At 37.0% G+C, this 16,940-nt stretch overlaps 2 protein-coding genes across 3 annotated transcripts in view; one reads left to right on the forward strand and one right to left on the reverse strand.

Moving 5' to 3' along the window:
• Positions 1–276: 276 nt before the first annotated feature.
• Positions 277–15,469, reverse strand: RpL35A (ribosomal protein L35A). 2 transcript variants are annotated; one of them, XM_083129918.1, is made up of 4 exons: positions 15,321–15,469; positions 10,775–11,058; positions 2,020–2,175; positions 277–364 (listed from the first exon to the last, which is right to left on the reverse strand). In XM_083129918.1, exons 2-4 carry the CDS (start codon positions 11,042–11,044, stop codon positions 341–343), a joined length of 450 nt encoding a protein of 149 aa, XP_082986044.1. In that variant the 5' UTR covers positions 11,045–11,058; positions 15,321–15,469; the 3' UTR covers positions 277–340. The 2 variants fall into 2 exon arrangements, with proteins under 2 accessions (XP_082986044.1, XP_082986045.1); XM_083129919.1 differs by lacking the exon at positions 15,321–15,469 and adding an exon at positions 15,295–15,319.
• A 436-nt stretch (positions 15,470–15,905) lies between these two features.
• The window catches only part of IntS4 (integrator complex subunit 4), a 97,963-nt gene continuing 96,928 nt past the window's right edge, over positions 15,906–16,940 (forward strand). Inside the window, exon 1 of the mRNA XM_083129920.1 lies at positions 15,906–16,187. Coding sequence (XP_082986046.1) covers positions 16,134–16,187 — 54 coding nt within the window. The 5' untranslated portion in view covers positions 15,906–16,133. The remainder of the gene's footprint in view (positions 16,188–16,940) is intronic.

Below are 16,940 nucleotides of genomic sequence, written 5' to 3' on the forward strand. Positions count from 1 at the left end.
AATATATCAGATTGGAAATTTTTTTGGTAATTTTACCGATAAACCAATATGTCTACATCGGCTGATACCGATTGAGTACAGATTAATCTGTCCCATCCCTATTTGTTATTAATTTTACACCAACATTGTGTGCAAAAAAAGAAGTGATTTCTTACTAACACGTACTTACATTGTTATAACGTTCAGGTATTGGTGCAAATTGGACCTGGTATGTATAAGTTCTTTTCATCACTAAACCAATAATGAAACGGGGTTGAAGTGAAATAACACAACATATTCCTGAAATTAAGTTTTATTTTTACAAATCCTTTCCATTCTTTCCACGATTGCCTGTGTTCAATTATATGTTGGATGGATACATCATCTGGAAATAAAAAAGAGTACTTAGCATTATTGACAAAGTGCAGTGCAAATCTATCTTACGGTAATGTAATATGATAATCATGCATGTGATTCAGATCTGTTACTATGAGCACGGTGGCTCAGTCGGTAATGCATCTACCATGCACCCATCGTGGAATGGCATGAGTACCTGGGGGAAACCCTGGGGGGTAACGGCAGTCAGTGCCGTGATGCTGATCACATCACCCCCACTAAAGACCGCATCAAGAAAGTGTGGAGCATTACCCCCACACCCCCTATATGCCTTCATGGCATGGTGCTAAGCACAGGGGAGAACTTTACCTTTTTTTTTACTGTGAACTTTGTTCTTGAACAAAATGCATAAAGTAGGAAGAAATATTAATTACATGACAAAAAGCATAACTGGTACATGCCAATACAGCAGAGAACAGTATGAGGCTGTTTAAATGAAAACCACTCACATCGTTGAACCAGCTATGCCAAAGCACACCACACCCGTACTGAAGGGATCAATGGTCTCTGCATGTCATTCCACCCAATCAAAATAGTGTGTGTAACGTGGAAGATTTGTTTGTAGTGTTACGCTAGCCACACACGGGATCTGACACAATGCAACAAGCCATTCTTGTCACAGATCATCTCAGGAAAAGTTCTACCACAGTCGCTTATGGGAGGTCTAAACTGGATGGAACATGTGACTCAAGAGTTGCCTTGCGATGGTTTGCGAGAAAACGATCTGCACATGCACATATCCATTCTCTTCTAGCACAGACTGTAATTACAGACAAGAAACAGGGCAACGTGAAGCCAGCAATCAAATGTAGTCATTTAATTTCACATTAAATGCTTAACATCGTATTGTCCAACCACATATTTGCTAGAAATATATTCAATCAGATATAATCTGATACATCAATTCTATATATACATTGATACAATGTTTCTGCTGTAAACTGTTATATTTGCAAATCGTCATTGCCCAAACCATAAAAGATAGACCTACTGTCGGATTGAAAATTATGGATACTTGAGTTTGGACTCCCTATGAAAAATGAACCAGTAGACTTACAAAAAAATGAGTTGAATCAAAATTTAGCTTATTCAATTCTGTGTTAATCTATGCTAACCAATTTTTTGTCGAATATGCCTTCTATTTGTTATCGTCGTGAGAACAAAAAAAAGAGCCTTTTCTTTGAGTTTTGCAAATGAACACTCCCTTTGAAATGCTATAAATAGTCCGATTGTGATGAAATTTTAATATGGTGCAGGCAGAAAGGTTTTAGACAAAATTCTTAATTTTCATATTTTTAAAATTTGTCAAAAAACCATTCTATCAATTCTCCGAAACAACTTTCTCTTAGTATTGGGTAGTCCTACAAATACAACATTGATCATGTTTTGAAGCTCTTTGCATCTGTTATTTAAAATCCATTATCACTGTTAATTCACATTGTGAAACAGATTTTATAATTTTCCATTGCCCGCAGGGTGGGTTCGATTTAAGCCATTTCTTATTACTGTCCTTTAAAGGTGAGGGGAGAGCTCATGTGGCACTCTCGAGCACAGTTGTTCTTGCAAACGACAAGTGCCCTTCATGAGAAATATTGTTAACTTTCTTTAATGTTCAAAATTTAATATGCAAGGTTCTGTACTTACAATCCTTATTCTATGGCCCATGGCTTTTGGTGGAAGATTTCTCCTGAACTTAGCCCTGACTGCTCCACTGCATCCATGAGTCCTTGTGACTTTGCCCCAGATAGCTCGGACCTTTGATTTGTGTGTAGTACCGGGAATTCGCTTCTTCATTTTGCCCTAGAATGAAATAAAAAAAAAATAAATTAAAAATGTACCTCCATTTGAAGTCGTATTTGTTGTCCACCCTCAATATACAAGATCCAGCAGAAGTAACATCTGTTGTTAATAGGGATGGACACAAAATCTGGTTTTCAAATTATCTGATATCCATTTTGGTTGCAACAGATAATCTGGATAGCACAGATTTGATGCAAAATAATGTACCATGGTTTTTTTAGTGGTTTTTATTTTATTTTATCTGCGACGTTTCGTTCTGGTTTCCCAGAAGCGTAGAGTGACTAGCCACGTGAGGTTGTGTTATTGTATGTATATTTTAGTGTAGCTTGAAAAAGTTCTGGGAAACCAGAACAAAATGTCGCAGATAAAATAAAAAAATAAATAAAAAAAACACTAAAAATAAATGTCTTAGATTATTTTGCATCTATAAAAAGTGGTTATGCAAACCTTTAAGATGAGCACAGATGTGATAAAAGGGTTGTAGTAAATCCGTACAGAGAAACATGATGAATAAAAGAATACGTGGATAGCCCCTAAAACGGACAAACGACATCAGATATGCGGACATTTCAGATAATCCAAATATCTGGACAATTTGGATATACAGATATTTGAAATCTGGATAGAAAATTACCCAATATCCAAATAGAATTTTATACGGATTTGACCATACCTACTTTTTAAGTAGTTTGATTGACTGATATGGTTTGTTATTCTTGGCTTTTCTGCCACTGTTGGCAAATAGCAAAGAGGATAAGTGGTGATATGATGAAATTGATGAACACCAATGCCCAGGCTGGGATTTGAACCCAGTACACCTGGCACAATTTTAAGTAGTGTAGTATAAAGTGTATATTAATGCAATGTTATAATTGTAATGAGCACATTGTCTTAGAAACTTTGTGTTTCATGTGGATTCGCCAGCTCAATTCCCAAACCAAACTCTGCCCAATTTATTTTTGTGCATTGTCCCTGAAGATCCTGTATACAGGAGCAACATTGGTGAACAGAAAAACAGCATTAGGGAAAAATTCTCTGATATTACCATCGAATTATGCCATAAGACTTACTTGACTGTAGTTGGTAGGGTACACGGATGTCTTGCATGAGATGGGACAGTATTTTTGACCATTTATCCTAAAATGTCGAATGTGCTCATTGAGTGTAGTATCACATTACGTGCTTATGATTTTCTATAAAAAATCTGTACAATTCTGATTCTGTAATACAAGATTTGGTGTATATTACGAGCTCATGAAAAATGGGCGTTACTTCTGTAGGACCCTGTACAATTTCTTGACAATTGCCGAATTTCAATATTTGGTGGTGCTTTTTCTGGACCTTAGTATTTTGAAGCAGTTATTCAGGGGAAAAAATAGTAGAAATGAATAAAATGTAAAATAACAATTCAAGCATGAAGGGGAAGAAAGTAAGTGATACGAATGAGACAAGAATATGGGACTATCACTTGCTTTCCTTGACATTTGGTGGAAACTTTTCCAACTTGCTGCAATATACAAAAAAAAACATTTTTCAGAGAAAGAAAGAAATAGCAAGAAAACTACATAATTGTTGTATTGGGCATGAACCTGTGAAGACCACCAGAGATCGAAGTGAAAAATGTAGTATGTTGTAGTGGCATATTCCTACAACCATGCAAAGTTGCATAGAAAATAGGCAATGCTTTTTGAAGAAAAAAATCCAGAAAATCGCTTCTAGATCCCTTGAATGAGTATCATTCTAATTTGCATATTTTGGAGTTTTTACATATGAAACATTTTACTTATACAAATCTTAGTGAAACATACATGAAACCAGGTTCCTGATGGGTCATGGGTACCTATGATTTCAGACTTTGATGAAACTGGTGCATTTAGTCCTTCCATGGTGGTGAGAAACCAAATATTTTTTTTTTTGTTTCTAACTTCTCTGTTTTCATTTTTATAACACCTCAAACTTTCAGTGATTCATTCATTCCTAGAGCCTTCAAGTGCGAGCTGCATGGTCTTAGAAAAATAGTTCTATCTCCTTTATAAATTATTCAATCTCTTTGAAACTTCACAACAATGATAACCAAACAATAAGGATTCCAGAAAAAATATGTCAACATATCACATTTGTATTCAAATAAATTAATAAAATATTATAGTTTTTTTTTTTTTTTTTTTTTTTTTTACCAAAAACATGGTTTACCAAAATTTGAATCATCATTGAAAGGGAAAGATGCAATGCCAACACAAGTATTTTTCAAATGAACTTATATATATGATTAACTTACCCAGAAATAAAATTGATAGCTTTTCATTACTTTGAAAATATGACAACTTATTTCTGAAAATTTTTAAAAATGGCTAAAGAATTTTATATTTTTTAAATTAAATCAGAATCTACGAATATTAGCTTCAAAATATCATTGAAGCAAATTTTTAGAGCATAACCTTAATGTTTTCATGGATGCGTGGAAGGAAGGGAAAGAAGTGCCGTGTCCCCTTCCCTGGAAAATCGATGTCAAGCTAAAAGTATTTATTCCACACATAATTTTATTTCATTCACAGTCGTCTTTGTTTATTATTAAAAGGATATTGCAGGAACATGATAACTTCATATCGACGGAGCGTTTCTTTCATGGGCAACAGGGAATATGTCCTGTTTAACCCCTCCCCCACCAAAAAATTATGCGGATAACCATGAATGTTGGTGGTAATTTGAAAGCATACACTTATAATTACTTAGATTAGTAGGTGATTTGGTGAATTTAGAGGTGCTCCCTTTCACTAATAATTCAAATTTTGGTAAACCATGTTTTTGGTGAAAAAAAAATCAGATACAGTATTTACTCATGTATAATGCACACTTTTTTCCAAAATTTTTGCTCCCAAAAACTGTTGTGCGTATTATGCACGGAATAATTCAGCCAGCCAACATGAAATCGTGCAAGGTCATTCCATGATTTTCTGACACTTGCATTGATTTTTCATGTATACAGAATCCTATCATGTTAAATATCGTTGTAAAGCTTGAATCCTGAAGTTTCTGAATATGGCAACAGTATTCCATTCAAGATAACGACACTAATGTTAAATGCGGTTGAAGTAAGTTCATCACAAAATGAAGGAACATTCTGATTTCTATGGTGCTTTGGATGAAAGAAAACAAGGAAAAAGAAAACGATAATTAAAATGTATTATTGGTAGAGGCATGCAAATTTAGTTTTTAACGAAAACACGAAATATGAAATAACATGCTGTAATGTTCATTCTTCATGTTTCTGAAAGGTGTGAACTACATTCCTCTACCCTGTTTTGTCACGAAATAATGCAAAATGAACTGCAAAATATACTCTTAAACACGAAATTTACCATTTATATACCGACGTGACACTTTCTGAAGTCTGAAGTATCCTGTGAGTTATGCAATTCACAGAAAATTGATTAATTTAATTCTGTTGTAAATATTTGAGAAGCAAAAATAGACCCCTTTACACAGGAATAGACTTAGCACATTTATGTAGTTACCACAGTATTATTAGAAGGGATAAGTTTATTTTGTGTAATAAGGGCATTTTTAAATCAAATTTAGGATTATATTCACAATTTTAAAACCAAAATGTCATTTTATATAGCACTTTTTATGTGATTATTCACTGCTATAACACCGAAATCTTATTTTATTTACCGCTTTTGAACCTGAAATTGACTTTTTTTTTGTTTTTGTACTGAAATTTTGCTTTTTTATTTACCAAAAATATTTGCCTCTAATTATTGGCCAAATAATAATATATATATATATGGAGTGTGTAAATTCCTTAATGGATGAAATCTTGTGCTGCTAACTGTTAGTTTGAAGGTCCTGAATGTGCCTTGTATAAATGTTACATTAGTCACGGAAAAAGTACATATTTTGAAGTTAGTTTAGAAAAAGTAAAGAACAAATGAGTTACACCATGTATAAAAGTTTGAAGGCCATTTCACATCATTTTTCACTTTGTAATGTAATGTTCTGCAACACCAAGAAAAGTATTTGTTGGGTAAGAAATAAAAGAAAATAACTTCCTGAGAACTGCAAATCCGTAATGAAATTTTGATCTCGCTTTCTACTATTCCAGAATAAATAAGGTGGTTAAAGAATGAAAGCTTTGGGATGCTACACACAGTGGAGGGAGAAGGGGGAGGCGGCATGGTTTGGAGACTTATTGTTTACACAAGACGATATATTCTCCTCTTGGTCCGCATAGCGACAGGTGACACATTGAATAGGTTTGAGGGTCACTATTTATATTTTGAGCCTAACAATGAAAAAACAGGAATTTGGCATTGAAAACTGCTTTATTGTTTTTCGAAGTATTCTCCTTTATGGTCAATACACTTTTGCATTCGTTCGAACCATTTGTCAAAGCAGTTTTTCCAATCTTCTTGAGACACCTCCATAATATGGTTTTTGAACGCATCAACGGTGTCTTCCGCCGACGAAAATCGTTATCCACGCAATTTATTCTTGACATTCGCGAACAAGAAGAAGTCATTGGGTGCCAAATCAGGACTGTACGGCGGATGACCCATCAATTCGATTTTTTGACTGTTCATAAAGTCGGTTGTTAGACGAGATGTGTGACAGCTGGCATTGTCTTGATGAAGAATGATCCGACGGCGTTTGTTTGTTTTCCGTATTTGACTGAAGACCTCTGGCAAACAAATTGTTGTGTACCATTCAGAGTTGACCGTTCTACGTTCCTCTAAAGGCACAGTTGCCACATGACCAGTTTTCCCGAAAAAAAAACAGGCGACCATTTGTTTCGATGTGCTTCGAGCACAAACAACTTTTGTTGGATTGGGTTCATCTTGAAACACCCATACAGTCGACTGCTGATTACGTTCCGGCTCATATGCATATATCCATGATTCGTCACCTGTTACAATCTTATATAAGTCTTTTGAAGCACCACGATTATATTTATTGAGCATTTGTTTGCACCAATTGACGCGAGCGTCTTTTTGAGTTTTTGTCAAATTGTGTGGGATCCAACGAGAACATACCTTTCTCACAGCTAAACGATCATCTAATATTTTATATATGCTGGTGGAACTAATGCCTATGGTTGCCTCAATCTCGCAGTATGTCACATGACGATCTTGCAGTATTAGGTTTTGCACAGCATCAATATTTTCTTGAACAACAACTGATTTTGGACGACCTTCGCGAATCTCGTCGGTGAGCGAATGGCGGCCACGATTAAATTCGTTATACCAGCGTTTCACAGTGGCAAAGGATGGGGCTTCATCACCAAATGTGGAAGTAAGTTGATCGATGCACTCTTGTCTTGATAATCCACGTCGAAAATTGTAAAAAATCATCGCACGAAAATGTTCACGAGTTAATTCCATTTTATTGTTGTCGCGCAATCTCCAAGGCAACATAAACAACACAAATCAAGCTATTCACAAAACATTTGAAGTACGTTATGGTCAATAATGCCAGACGATTCCGTGCAAACGTCAAATCGCACCTAACTTCAATCAGTGTTGCCAAGGCTCAAAATATAAATAGTGACCCTCGTATGATGTTATTCACTCTTGATCAGCTTAGCAACAGCTTTATGACCCACAAATAAGGAAGCCATTTCTTGAAACTGCATTGTACTGCGCATTATATAAGAGATATAATTTTTTGTAACTTTTACCCATCAAAAACCAGGGTGTGCATTATACATGCACTATACACACGTGAATACGGTAATAATGTTTCATTAATTTATTAGTGAACTAAAATACAAATGTGATATGTTGACATATTTTCTTCTGGAATCCTTATTGTTTGGTTAACATTGTTGTGAAGTTTCAACAAGATTGAATAAATTAAAGGGGAGATTTTTTTTTCTAAGACAATGCAGCTCACCCTTGATTGCTCTAGGAATGGAGGAATGGATGAATCACTGAAAGTTTCAGGTGCTATAAAAATGAAACCATACAAGTTAGACCAAAAATTTTGTGTTCTCTCATCTCCATGGGAGGACTAAATGTGGCAAGTTTCATCAAAATCTGGGAGCATAGGTTCTCAGCCCCTCCTTTTTTTGGGGGGTTGAATTGACATGGAATGACCTTGGTGTAAAATGCCATTCCTGCACACTGAGTTCCTCTGTATTTTTTTTACATAGTACATATACCAAGAGTGTTAAAAATGTAAGTTAGTACAGGGCATGAAATTTCAAGTTTGAAGTCAGTCGCCAGACTAAAATCTTTGGTCGCCACTATTTTATATTGATAAGTAATAAAAATATGAGCAAGTATTAAAAAGAATTAATGTTTGTGTAGCGCTGTCGTTCTGCACTGAAGTACCACTTATCAATCGCAGCTGCTGGGTCAAACTCTGACAGGGGGGTCCATTTACAGAAACTCGGAGCAAATCGTCCAGTGTCTCAATCTTCAGAGTTCCTGTAAGTAGTCTTCAGTCTGTTGTGGCAGCTGAAACCTCTCTCACATGAAACTGTGCTCACTGGTAGAACAGCACAAAATGTCAAAATCTAGAGCAAATTGGGGAATCTTGTTGAACACTCCTCACTGTGAATTTTCTCCAGCATCTGATTCAAAGTCAGAGAAGGAAACAAAAGTTTGTATTCTGTCCACTCCGCTAACAGAACATCCATTTTCTCATTATCAAGGCTCGAGTTCAAGTACATGTAGAGCTTCTTTAATTCTTCTATCCCAAACTGAAGAATATTTTCTTTGGGAGGCGGACCCAAAGTGTCGAAAACATGCAGAGATGAAATCACATCTGTTGATATAGATTGCAATCTTTCTGTGATGTACACCTTCGCATTGTTAATTAAGTTTCCTCTAACAGTCTGAAACTCTTGCTCTCCATTTTGAATGTTTGTGAGCTGCACATCCCTGGTCCAACATTAGATTCTAGGTCATCCAGTGTTCAATTCTTATTTTCAGAGATGCAATCAAAAGATTCTTATTTTATAGTGCCACGCTTAAAGGGTTCAATTTCCTGTAGAAATCCAAAAGGAAGTACAGAAGCTTAACAAATTTAAATTACTTCAAACTTTTCAGCAAACCCTTAGCTTTAGCGCCATCAGTCGTCTTTTCCATGGGCCACCTATTCAAGCTTTCATGATTGAAAGAGAGCTCTTACAGCACTTCTTGCTGGCTAGCCACCTAATAGTGTGGATATCACTCAGTTTTAGAATTTCTTCTATAACTTCTGCCATTTCTCTCAAGAGGTGAAGTCCTTTAGAAGAGCCATGATAACACTGAAAAATATTCCTAATCACGGAATAAAATGCTCTAAGATATTCAACTTCACGACACGCATCCAGCACAGCTAACTGCAAACGGTGTGCAAGGCAGTGGATATTTATCATTTTATTACAAATAACTTTAATTTGCACAGCCTATCCTGATTTGTGCCCGACCATATTTGCTGCAGTACCCAAGCCTACATTGTAACACTTGTTTCTGTATTTATTTGAACCTACTGCCTTATCTAAATAATCAGTTATGGCTGTGAAGTAGCCAGCAGAAGTAGAATTTGGAAGCTCTATTACTCCTAAAATGTCCTCCTTGATGTGACCAATCATTTGCATCCACGTATCGAACATACTCATCCATCAATCAGAAGGCTGATGTATGTATTTCTCTGGAGCCACTTTACTCACAGGCAACTACCACCGAACCAAAAAAAAAAAATAGGTAAACAGAACGAATTTACTACCACGTCAACCAACCTTCACGAGTGCATTTATCGCATTCTTTTGTCAACAAAGACTGGACACTGGCACGCGCGAGAGCAGTTCACAACTGTGAAAACAGGGGTTTTCCGTGCACAAGCAAGGAGTCTCGGTTGAGCCACGGTATGCTCCACCCTACCCCTCCCCTACCCACCTCAAGCCCGAGTGGAGGAAAAGCAAAGCAGGGAAAATGGGTTGGGTTTGGTTGCATGTGCATCCAAAGTGGTAGCATCCAAACAGTTGCAGAACTTTTTGATTTGATTAGATTTAGTTTATTTTACTTCGCGTTTTGTGCCTCTTGGCTAATTTGCGAAGATGGGGATGAGTGATGAAATGATGAAATTGTTGAATGGACATTCACAAACAACCAAGCCCGGCCGGGATTCGAACCCGGGACCCTTGGCGTCGCAGCGCGATGTGCTAACCACTCGGCTACAGGGTCGGGCAGTTGCAGAACTGTTGTGCCGATTAGATGGTGTCGGCATTGAGTGGACGCGGGGTTTTTAATCGGCTCGCTTTCCAAAACCATGTACGAACGTTGGATTGAGATGTTTGGGCGTGTTTCACACATACTTGAAACAACGAAATTTTAGTCGCCAGCCCCAAACTTTTGGTCGCCAATGGCGACCGGAAATTTCGCGCCCTGAGTTAGTACCATTTTACTATTTACACATGTATAAACCACACACTCTATACTGAGTGTACATTTCTGGGAGTAGAGGCTCTTAACTTGCAATATCACTCAGGGAAGAAAGAAGTATGGCAACACTGTAAATTAACCTCTGCGTACACACACGACATCCACCTTGCGACTATAAACAGTATTTGTTTCTTTTTTTTCAACCTTGCCCTCAATAAAATTAAACATACCTTGTACACATATACACAGCGCTTTCCGACGTAGAACCGACTGTCTTCCTTCGAGCTGCAGCCTAGGATTTTCAAAAGGGCCTGGTTCTCACTCTGGTTTCTGATCCCCCTCGTGAAGCCCGTGAACACTGCTTTGGCGTACAGTCTGAGTAGAGGTTTCCGTTCAGATTTTACTTTCGGTGCCCCTCCTGCTGATTTGGTGGGCTTCTCTCTCGTCTTCTTCATCTTCTTTTCCGACTTGGGCGTGGATGGCTTCTCGGTATCTGCCATTTTTGCTGCTCAACCTGAAATGACATGCAGCGTCAAGCAAAAAAAAATCTAGCAAAATTGAAATGCATAATATACTCCCCATTACTTTCCTTTCATACCTTGCACAGTACCTTTTTTGTATTTATTTCTGTACAGTAAAAGGTTGAAAAAGATTTATATAGGGGTTTATTGTGTTTGTTACTTTACCTGTATTAGTTGGTACTCTTGGCAATTAGCACACAATAAATAAAAAAAAGAATATAAAATTTCAGTATCCCCGAAACGTATTTCTACAATTTTACAGGATAAATTGCTTACCGTCCACTTTTGAAAGGTCATAGAAGTGTTTTTTCCATCGCTTAATATATTTCGCCGGTAAATCATGTATTTTTGAAGATTAATGTCTCCCCAATGCACGGAAGCTGTTGCCTCTATGTACTTCCACTACGTGAATCAAATGATGCGTGCCTTCGCTGATGTAACCCCCAGTCAGTGTTTCCAACCACACCATTGTTCTCCAAGAACATGACAATTTTAACTGGTTGCCTAACCTAACCAAACCTAAACTTGACATGCATGGTTCATGGGGCTATTTATGAATGTTTTTAACAATTTTGAAATTTTGAAGATGGCAATTTTAATTATGTTTGCCTAACCGAACCTAACCTTGCATGGTTCGTGGGTTTTCGAACGTGGAAAAAAATACAAAATCAGTAACACGAAAGTAGGTATTTTTCGATGAAGAAGGCTTTAACACTGCATAACAACTGATCATCGACAACGCGTCAAGATTTCTCCGCCATATTGCGTGTAACGCAAGCGAAAACGAACAAACAAGAATAACTCGATATGTCGATTACTTGCATGAAAAAAACAAAATGGCACCTTCAAGAATCCATAGGAATGCAGAATACGTAAGTACCAATGTGAAAAAGAAGAAAATAAAGGAATTTCAGACGTTTCGGCGATACTTAACATTTAATAAAAAAAAAACACACTGCAAGAAGGAAAGTAACTCTGCTGAAACGACAATAAAGAAATGGGCACAGGTTAAAAGGCTGTCATTGCAACAGTACTTAGGACTGAAGATAAGAACGCTTATAATAAAACTGTGCTGAAACCATGCTACGGTTCAAGGGGAAAAAAAAAAAAACAGACGTGACATCTGGGGCAGTGGTTCCCAAAACCTTCTCGTTTCACGGTGCTCTCACTGTCTCAAGATTTTTCCACGACACCGAAGTCAGAATGTAGGCCTATCTAATACTTGCAGCCCTCAGTGTGGCTAGGTTGCTTGCCTTAAGTTGCGAAATAAGGAGCGAATTTACAATACCGGAAGTATCTTCAATTGCTTTCAAATTCGGCATACTCACTAATTTTGGCCTCGTAATCATGAATCTGCAGTTAAAAATTTGGTGGTCACATCTAGAAATTGCGAAAGAAGTCGAAAAAAGGGGGTCCGTGAACGGAGTAAACACCCTTGATTTATGAAGACCCATAATTTTAACTATGTTTGCCTAACCTAACCTTACCATGAATGGTTCGTAGGGCAAACATGTTTTCCACCTTTACGCAAGACTCCATTTTCTCACATGCAAATCAATGCACCATGCAACGGGTCTCTCTTATTGCACAACACTTGAGCAACATTGTGTTATGACACAACACAAGATAGCAAGACCGTTGTGTAGAAAGGAAGACGTCTTCATATCAGAAAACATGGTTTCCATGTTAGTGTATGGAGAATCATAGTTGTAACTGACAAGGTTATTTTGCAATTTCTAGACGTGGCCGCCAAATTTTAACTGCAGATTCGTGATTACAAGGCCAAAATTAGTGAGTATGCCGAATTTGAAAGTTGAGATACTTCCGCTCTTGTAAATTCATACACAAAATAAACACATATTTCAAATTCAGAAACATTTTACATGTAAAAAGTACATTAAAATTTCGGTAACCACCAAACGTCTCTAATTCCCTTATTTTCGTATTTTTCACATTGATACTTACATATTCTGCATTCGTAAGGATTCTTCTATTTCGCGTTTCGTTTTTTGCAGGCAAATAATCTCAATTTTCGAAATATGGAGTATTTTTATTTTCTTCGCTTTTGCTTGCGTTACACGCGATATGGCAGAGAAATCTTGACTAGCGTAGTCCATGATCAGTGGTTATGCAGTGTTGGAACTTTCTTCATAGCAAAATATCTAGGTACTAGTATGGAGAATACGTAAGTATGAATGTGGAAAATATGAAAATAAGGGAATTAGAGACGTTTGGTGGTTACTGAAATTTTAATGATATGGATAACAACATAGGCCTTTAGCCTAAAAATAAACTTCAGTCTGCTGACGTCAGAACGCAAGGTAGCAAGAGTGTTGTGCGATAAGTGATTGAAATAAAACAAAGCAACTGAAACCATTGGCGCGTGGATAGGTTAGTAGGGCCACGCAAAGGTTTCAATAGTGAAAAAGATAGCCCCACGAACCATTGGCGCTAGCCCCACGAACCATTGGCGCTAGCCCCACGAACCATTGGCACGTGGATAGGTTAGTAGGGCCACGCAAAGGTTTCAATAGTTAAAAATTGGTTTCGAAAAAAATATTCGTAGCTTCACACACCATTCTCGGATAGCCCCACGAACCATTGGCGCTAGCCCCATGAACCATTCACGGATAGCCCCACGAACCATTCATAAATAGCCCCACAAACCATTCATAAATAGCCCCACAAACCATTCATGGATAGCCCCACGAACCATTCACGGATAGCCCCATGAACCATTCACGGATAGCCCCACGAACCATACATAAATAGCCCACGAACCATTCATAAATAGCCTTAGAGATACTGGGCGAAAGGGGGGGGTTATAGCCCCCATCAACCTCACATTGAGCACGCCACTGATCCTGTGCACGTCATGTTGTTGCAAGTTCGTAATCAGAAATGATGAACAGTAACTCACGTTTATTTACGTTCTAGAACTGTTACACAGTTACAAAACTGCGTATTTGGAAACACTGACCGGTTGTTACGTCATGAAACGCTCGCAAATATTTGGTTCACGTAGTAGACGGACATCAAGGGAACAGCTTTCGTGCATTGGAGTGACATTAATGTCAAAAATTACATGATTTACCGGCAAAAAAATTTCAACGAGGTGAAAAACTTCCAAGACCTTCCTAAAGTATAAATAAACCCATTTCGGTAAGTACTTTCTCCTGTAAAATTGAAGAAATACGTTTTGGGGATACGAAAATTTTACCAAAAGTACTAAAGTCATGTGAAGTAAGTGTGATTTCAGTGAAAATATTGGTACATTTCGTGGCGCCCCTGTAAGCCAGCAATTATTCCCCAGCGCACACTTTGGGAACCACTGGTCTAGGGAATGTTTTTGTACGTTAAATTCCAAAATTGGGCCCATTATGCACAAACGCACATTACTGCAAGCTCTGATCTTATTATGCACAAACGCACATTACTGCAAGCTCTGATCTTATGTTCTCAAAAGGGGTAATGGTTCCGATTGTTTTATGATTTCTCCTAGCACAAAGACTAATTATCATAGAATTTTGGAAATCATTGTCACACGAAATTTGAACCTTCCTTAAAGTAATGAGTACTGTTTGGACCATAGTTAACATTTTATTAAACACATTAATAAAAAAAGCGAAGCAGATATATTTTTAAAACACACTCGCTTATATTCAAATTCATTTTCCACTACGTACTGTTGAGGATGCCTCATGATTTGAAGTTTTACGGAGCGTGAAGAGAAATACCAATTTTAGATATTTCCAGTACTCCATTGAATTAGATGTGGAAAAACTACGCAAAGCCGGGTTTGAAATCTGGGAACCCTGGTGTCGTAGCGTGTTGTGCTAACCACTCCGCCACGGAGCTCTGCTACATCATATTCCCTCTTGAATGTATAGACAGTGACAACAACTATTAAAGTTGTATTTGTAATAGACTATACTTTATATAACACTTCCCTTCTAAAAGTATATTTAATAATTTTCTTTACAATAAATCCTTCGCAGTGTTTTAATATCAGAGTGTAAACATCATTCACGTAGTACCATATAACTAACTCAACATGCCATTCATGGACCTAAGAGGACCACTTAAATATCCAACATCATCTGGTAAGTGGTTTCATAATATCAAAATATTCCGAAGATTATTAAATTTGAAAAATATTTCCAATAAATTTAAGGTGCAATCATACATGAAAAATAACAGTAACAATTAATATTATTTCAGATTCTAACCTTTTATGAATACTTATATTCCTTACCTGCTTCGGAAATCCACAGAGGGCAGCGTGTGCTCAAAATTGGTTTTAGCTATTCCTTCCTCAATGGCACACCACAGATTTCACATGCCACTATCAATTAATTCTGATACATTGCCCTAATGCCTTTATAAACAGGAGTACACATATTTACGTAATTAATACACAAGGTACATACTATAACTTGTGACACTACTAAACAATAAATCTATTTATAAATGTTTCATTGGGGTACAATTTGAGGGAGGTTAGTATATCTGTGTGGAAACTTGACCGAATGTATGATTAACGAAAAATTCTACATTGCTTAGAGCGCATTGTGGCGCAGGTTTGTACTGTACAAGATAAAATTATTAAACTCATGCTCAAAAATAAGTATCTGATTAATTACAATTTTAATTTTTCAAATAAAGAATGTAATCCAGTAATGATATGAGAAAATAAAGGAGTAGACGATGATGGACAAATTGTAAGCATGTCTCTTTGATGATCATTTTTTTAACACATCGGCTCCACAAAAATGGAACAATTATACAAATTGCAATTAATCCTAGTTCTAGGTCACTAATTGCTGTGCAATGTACGCATTTCATTAACATGTAGTTTAGGAGAGTGATGTGATGGCCAAAAGAAAACTCAAAGTGAACTACAAAAGTGTGCCAGTGTCAATCACTGTACTTATGGACAAATAGCAACACACGTAATCAAGTTACAACTTACAAGATTGTCGTTCTTTCTTGCGGAACAGCGGAGAATTTTCTTCTTGTTTGTTTTGCTGCAATTTTAGAATATTATGTGGGAAAAGCGGACTTGAGAATGGCAGCTTTATTGAAAAAAAGAGCTCTCGCGGAGTATAGCCACGTAATCCAGGTGGGTTGTGTGAGGGGTAGAACATAGTAAACATTCTTGTTCCTGTCCTGTCTACGGACACTATGTTACTATAAATTATTGCTTGTAAGCCCAACTTCAACAGTTGATAATATTTATCATGCTTGTTGCATAGTGTCTGTATGCATCACAAATTACAATCTGACTTTCGTTGATATTTGCACGACGTACGGGAGGCCGAATCTGGCTGTCCCATAAACTATTAAGTTCGAAGACATTTGTTGGTGACCCCGCCCACTTTTACATAGAACCCGACCTCCAAATATAACAGGATACGGTAACAGTTCATTATATCGGAGACACATTTCTTCATTTTACTACTTACGGAAATGAGTTTCTCTAAGGTTTCCAACGTTCGTCGAGGTATTTGCTTTCATCCTGGAAGGTAAATTTCATTAAAATTTCAGTAACCACCAAACGTCTCTAATTCCATTATTTTCGTATTTTTCACATTGATACTTACGTATTCTGCATTCCTAAGGGTTCTGCAAGTTCGCGTTTCGTTTTTTGCACGCAAATAATCACAATTTTCGAAATATCGAGTATTTTTATTTTGTTCGCTTTCGCTTGCGTTACACGCGATATGGCGGAGAAATTTTGACTAGCGTAGTCCATGATCAGTGGTTATGCAGTGTTGTAACCTTCTTCATAGAAAAATACCTACTTTCGTGTTACTGATTTTGTATTTTTTTTCCAGGTTCGAAAACCCCATGAACCATTCATAAGTAACCCCAC

Source organism: Lepisma saccharinum, chromosome 10, assembly GCF_977018435.1.
Source record: "Lepisma saccharinum chromosome 10, izLepSacc3.1, whole genome shotgun sequence".
Taxonomy (NCBI): domain Eukaryota; kingdom Metazoa; phylum Arthropoda; class Insecta; order Zygentoma; family Lepismatidae; genus Lepisma; species Lepisma saccharinum.

What these genes read in the sequence shown, in the direction of transcription:
- RpL35A (XM_083129918.1), bottom strand. Translation starts at nt 11,044, where the DNA reads ATGGCAGATACCGAGAAGCCATCCACGCCCAAGTCGGAAAAGAAGATG. An exon ending in GCTGTGTATATGTGTACAAG is followed by an intron (nt 2,176 to 10,774) that starts GTATGTTTAATT and finishes ATTTCATTCTAG; the next exon opens with GGCAAAATGAAGAAGCGAAT. An exon ending in TGGGCCATAGAATAAGGATT is followed by an intron (nt 365 to 2,019) that starts GTAAGTACAGAA and finishes TTTTATTTCCAG; the next exon opens with ATGATGTATCCATCCAACAT.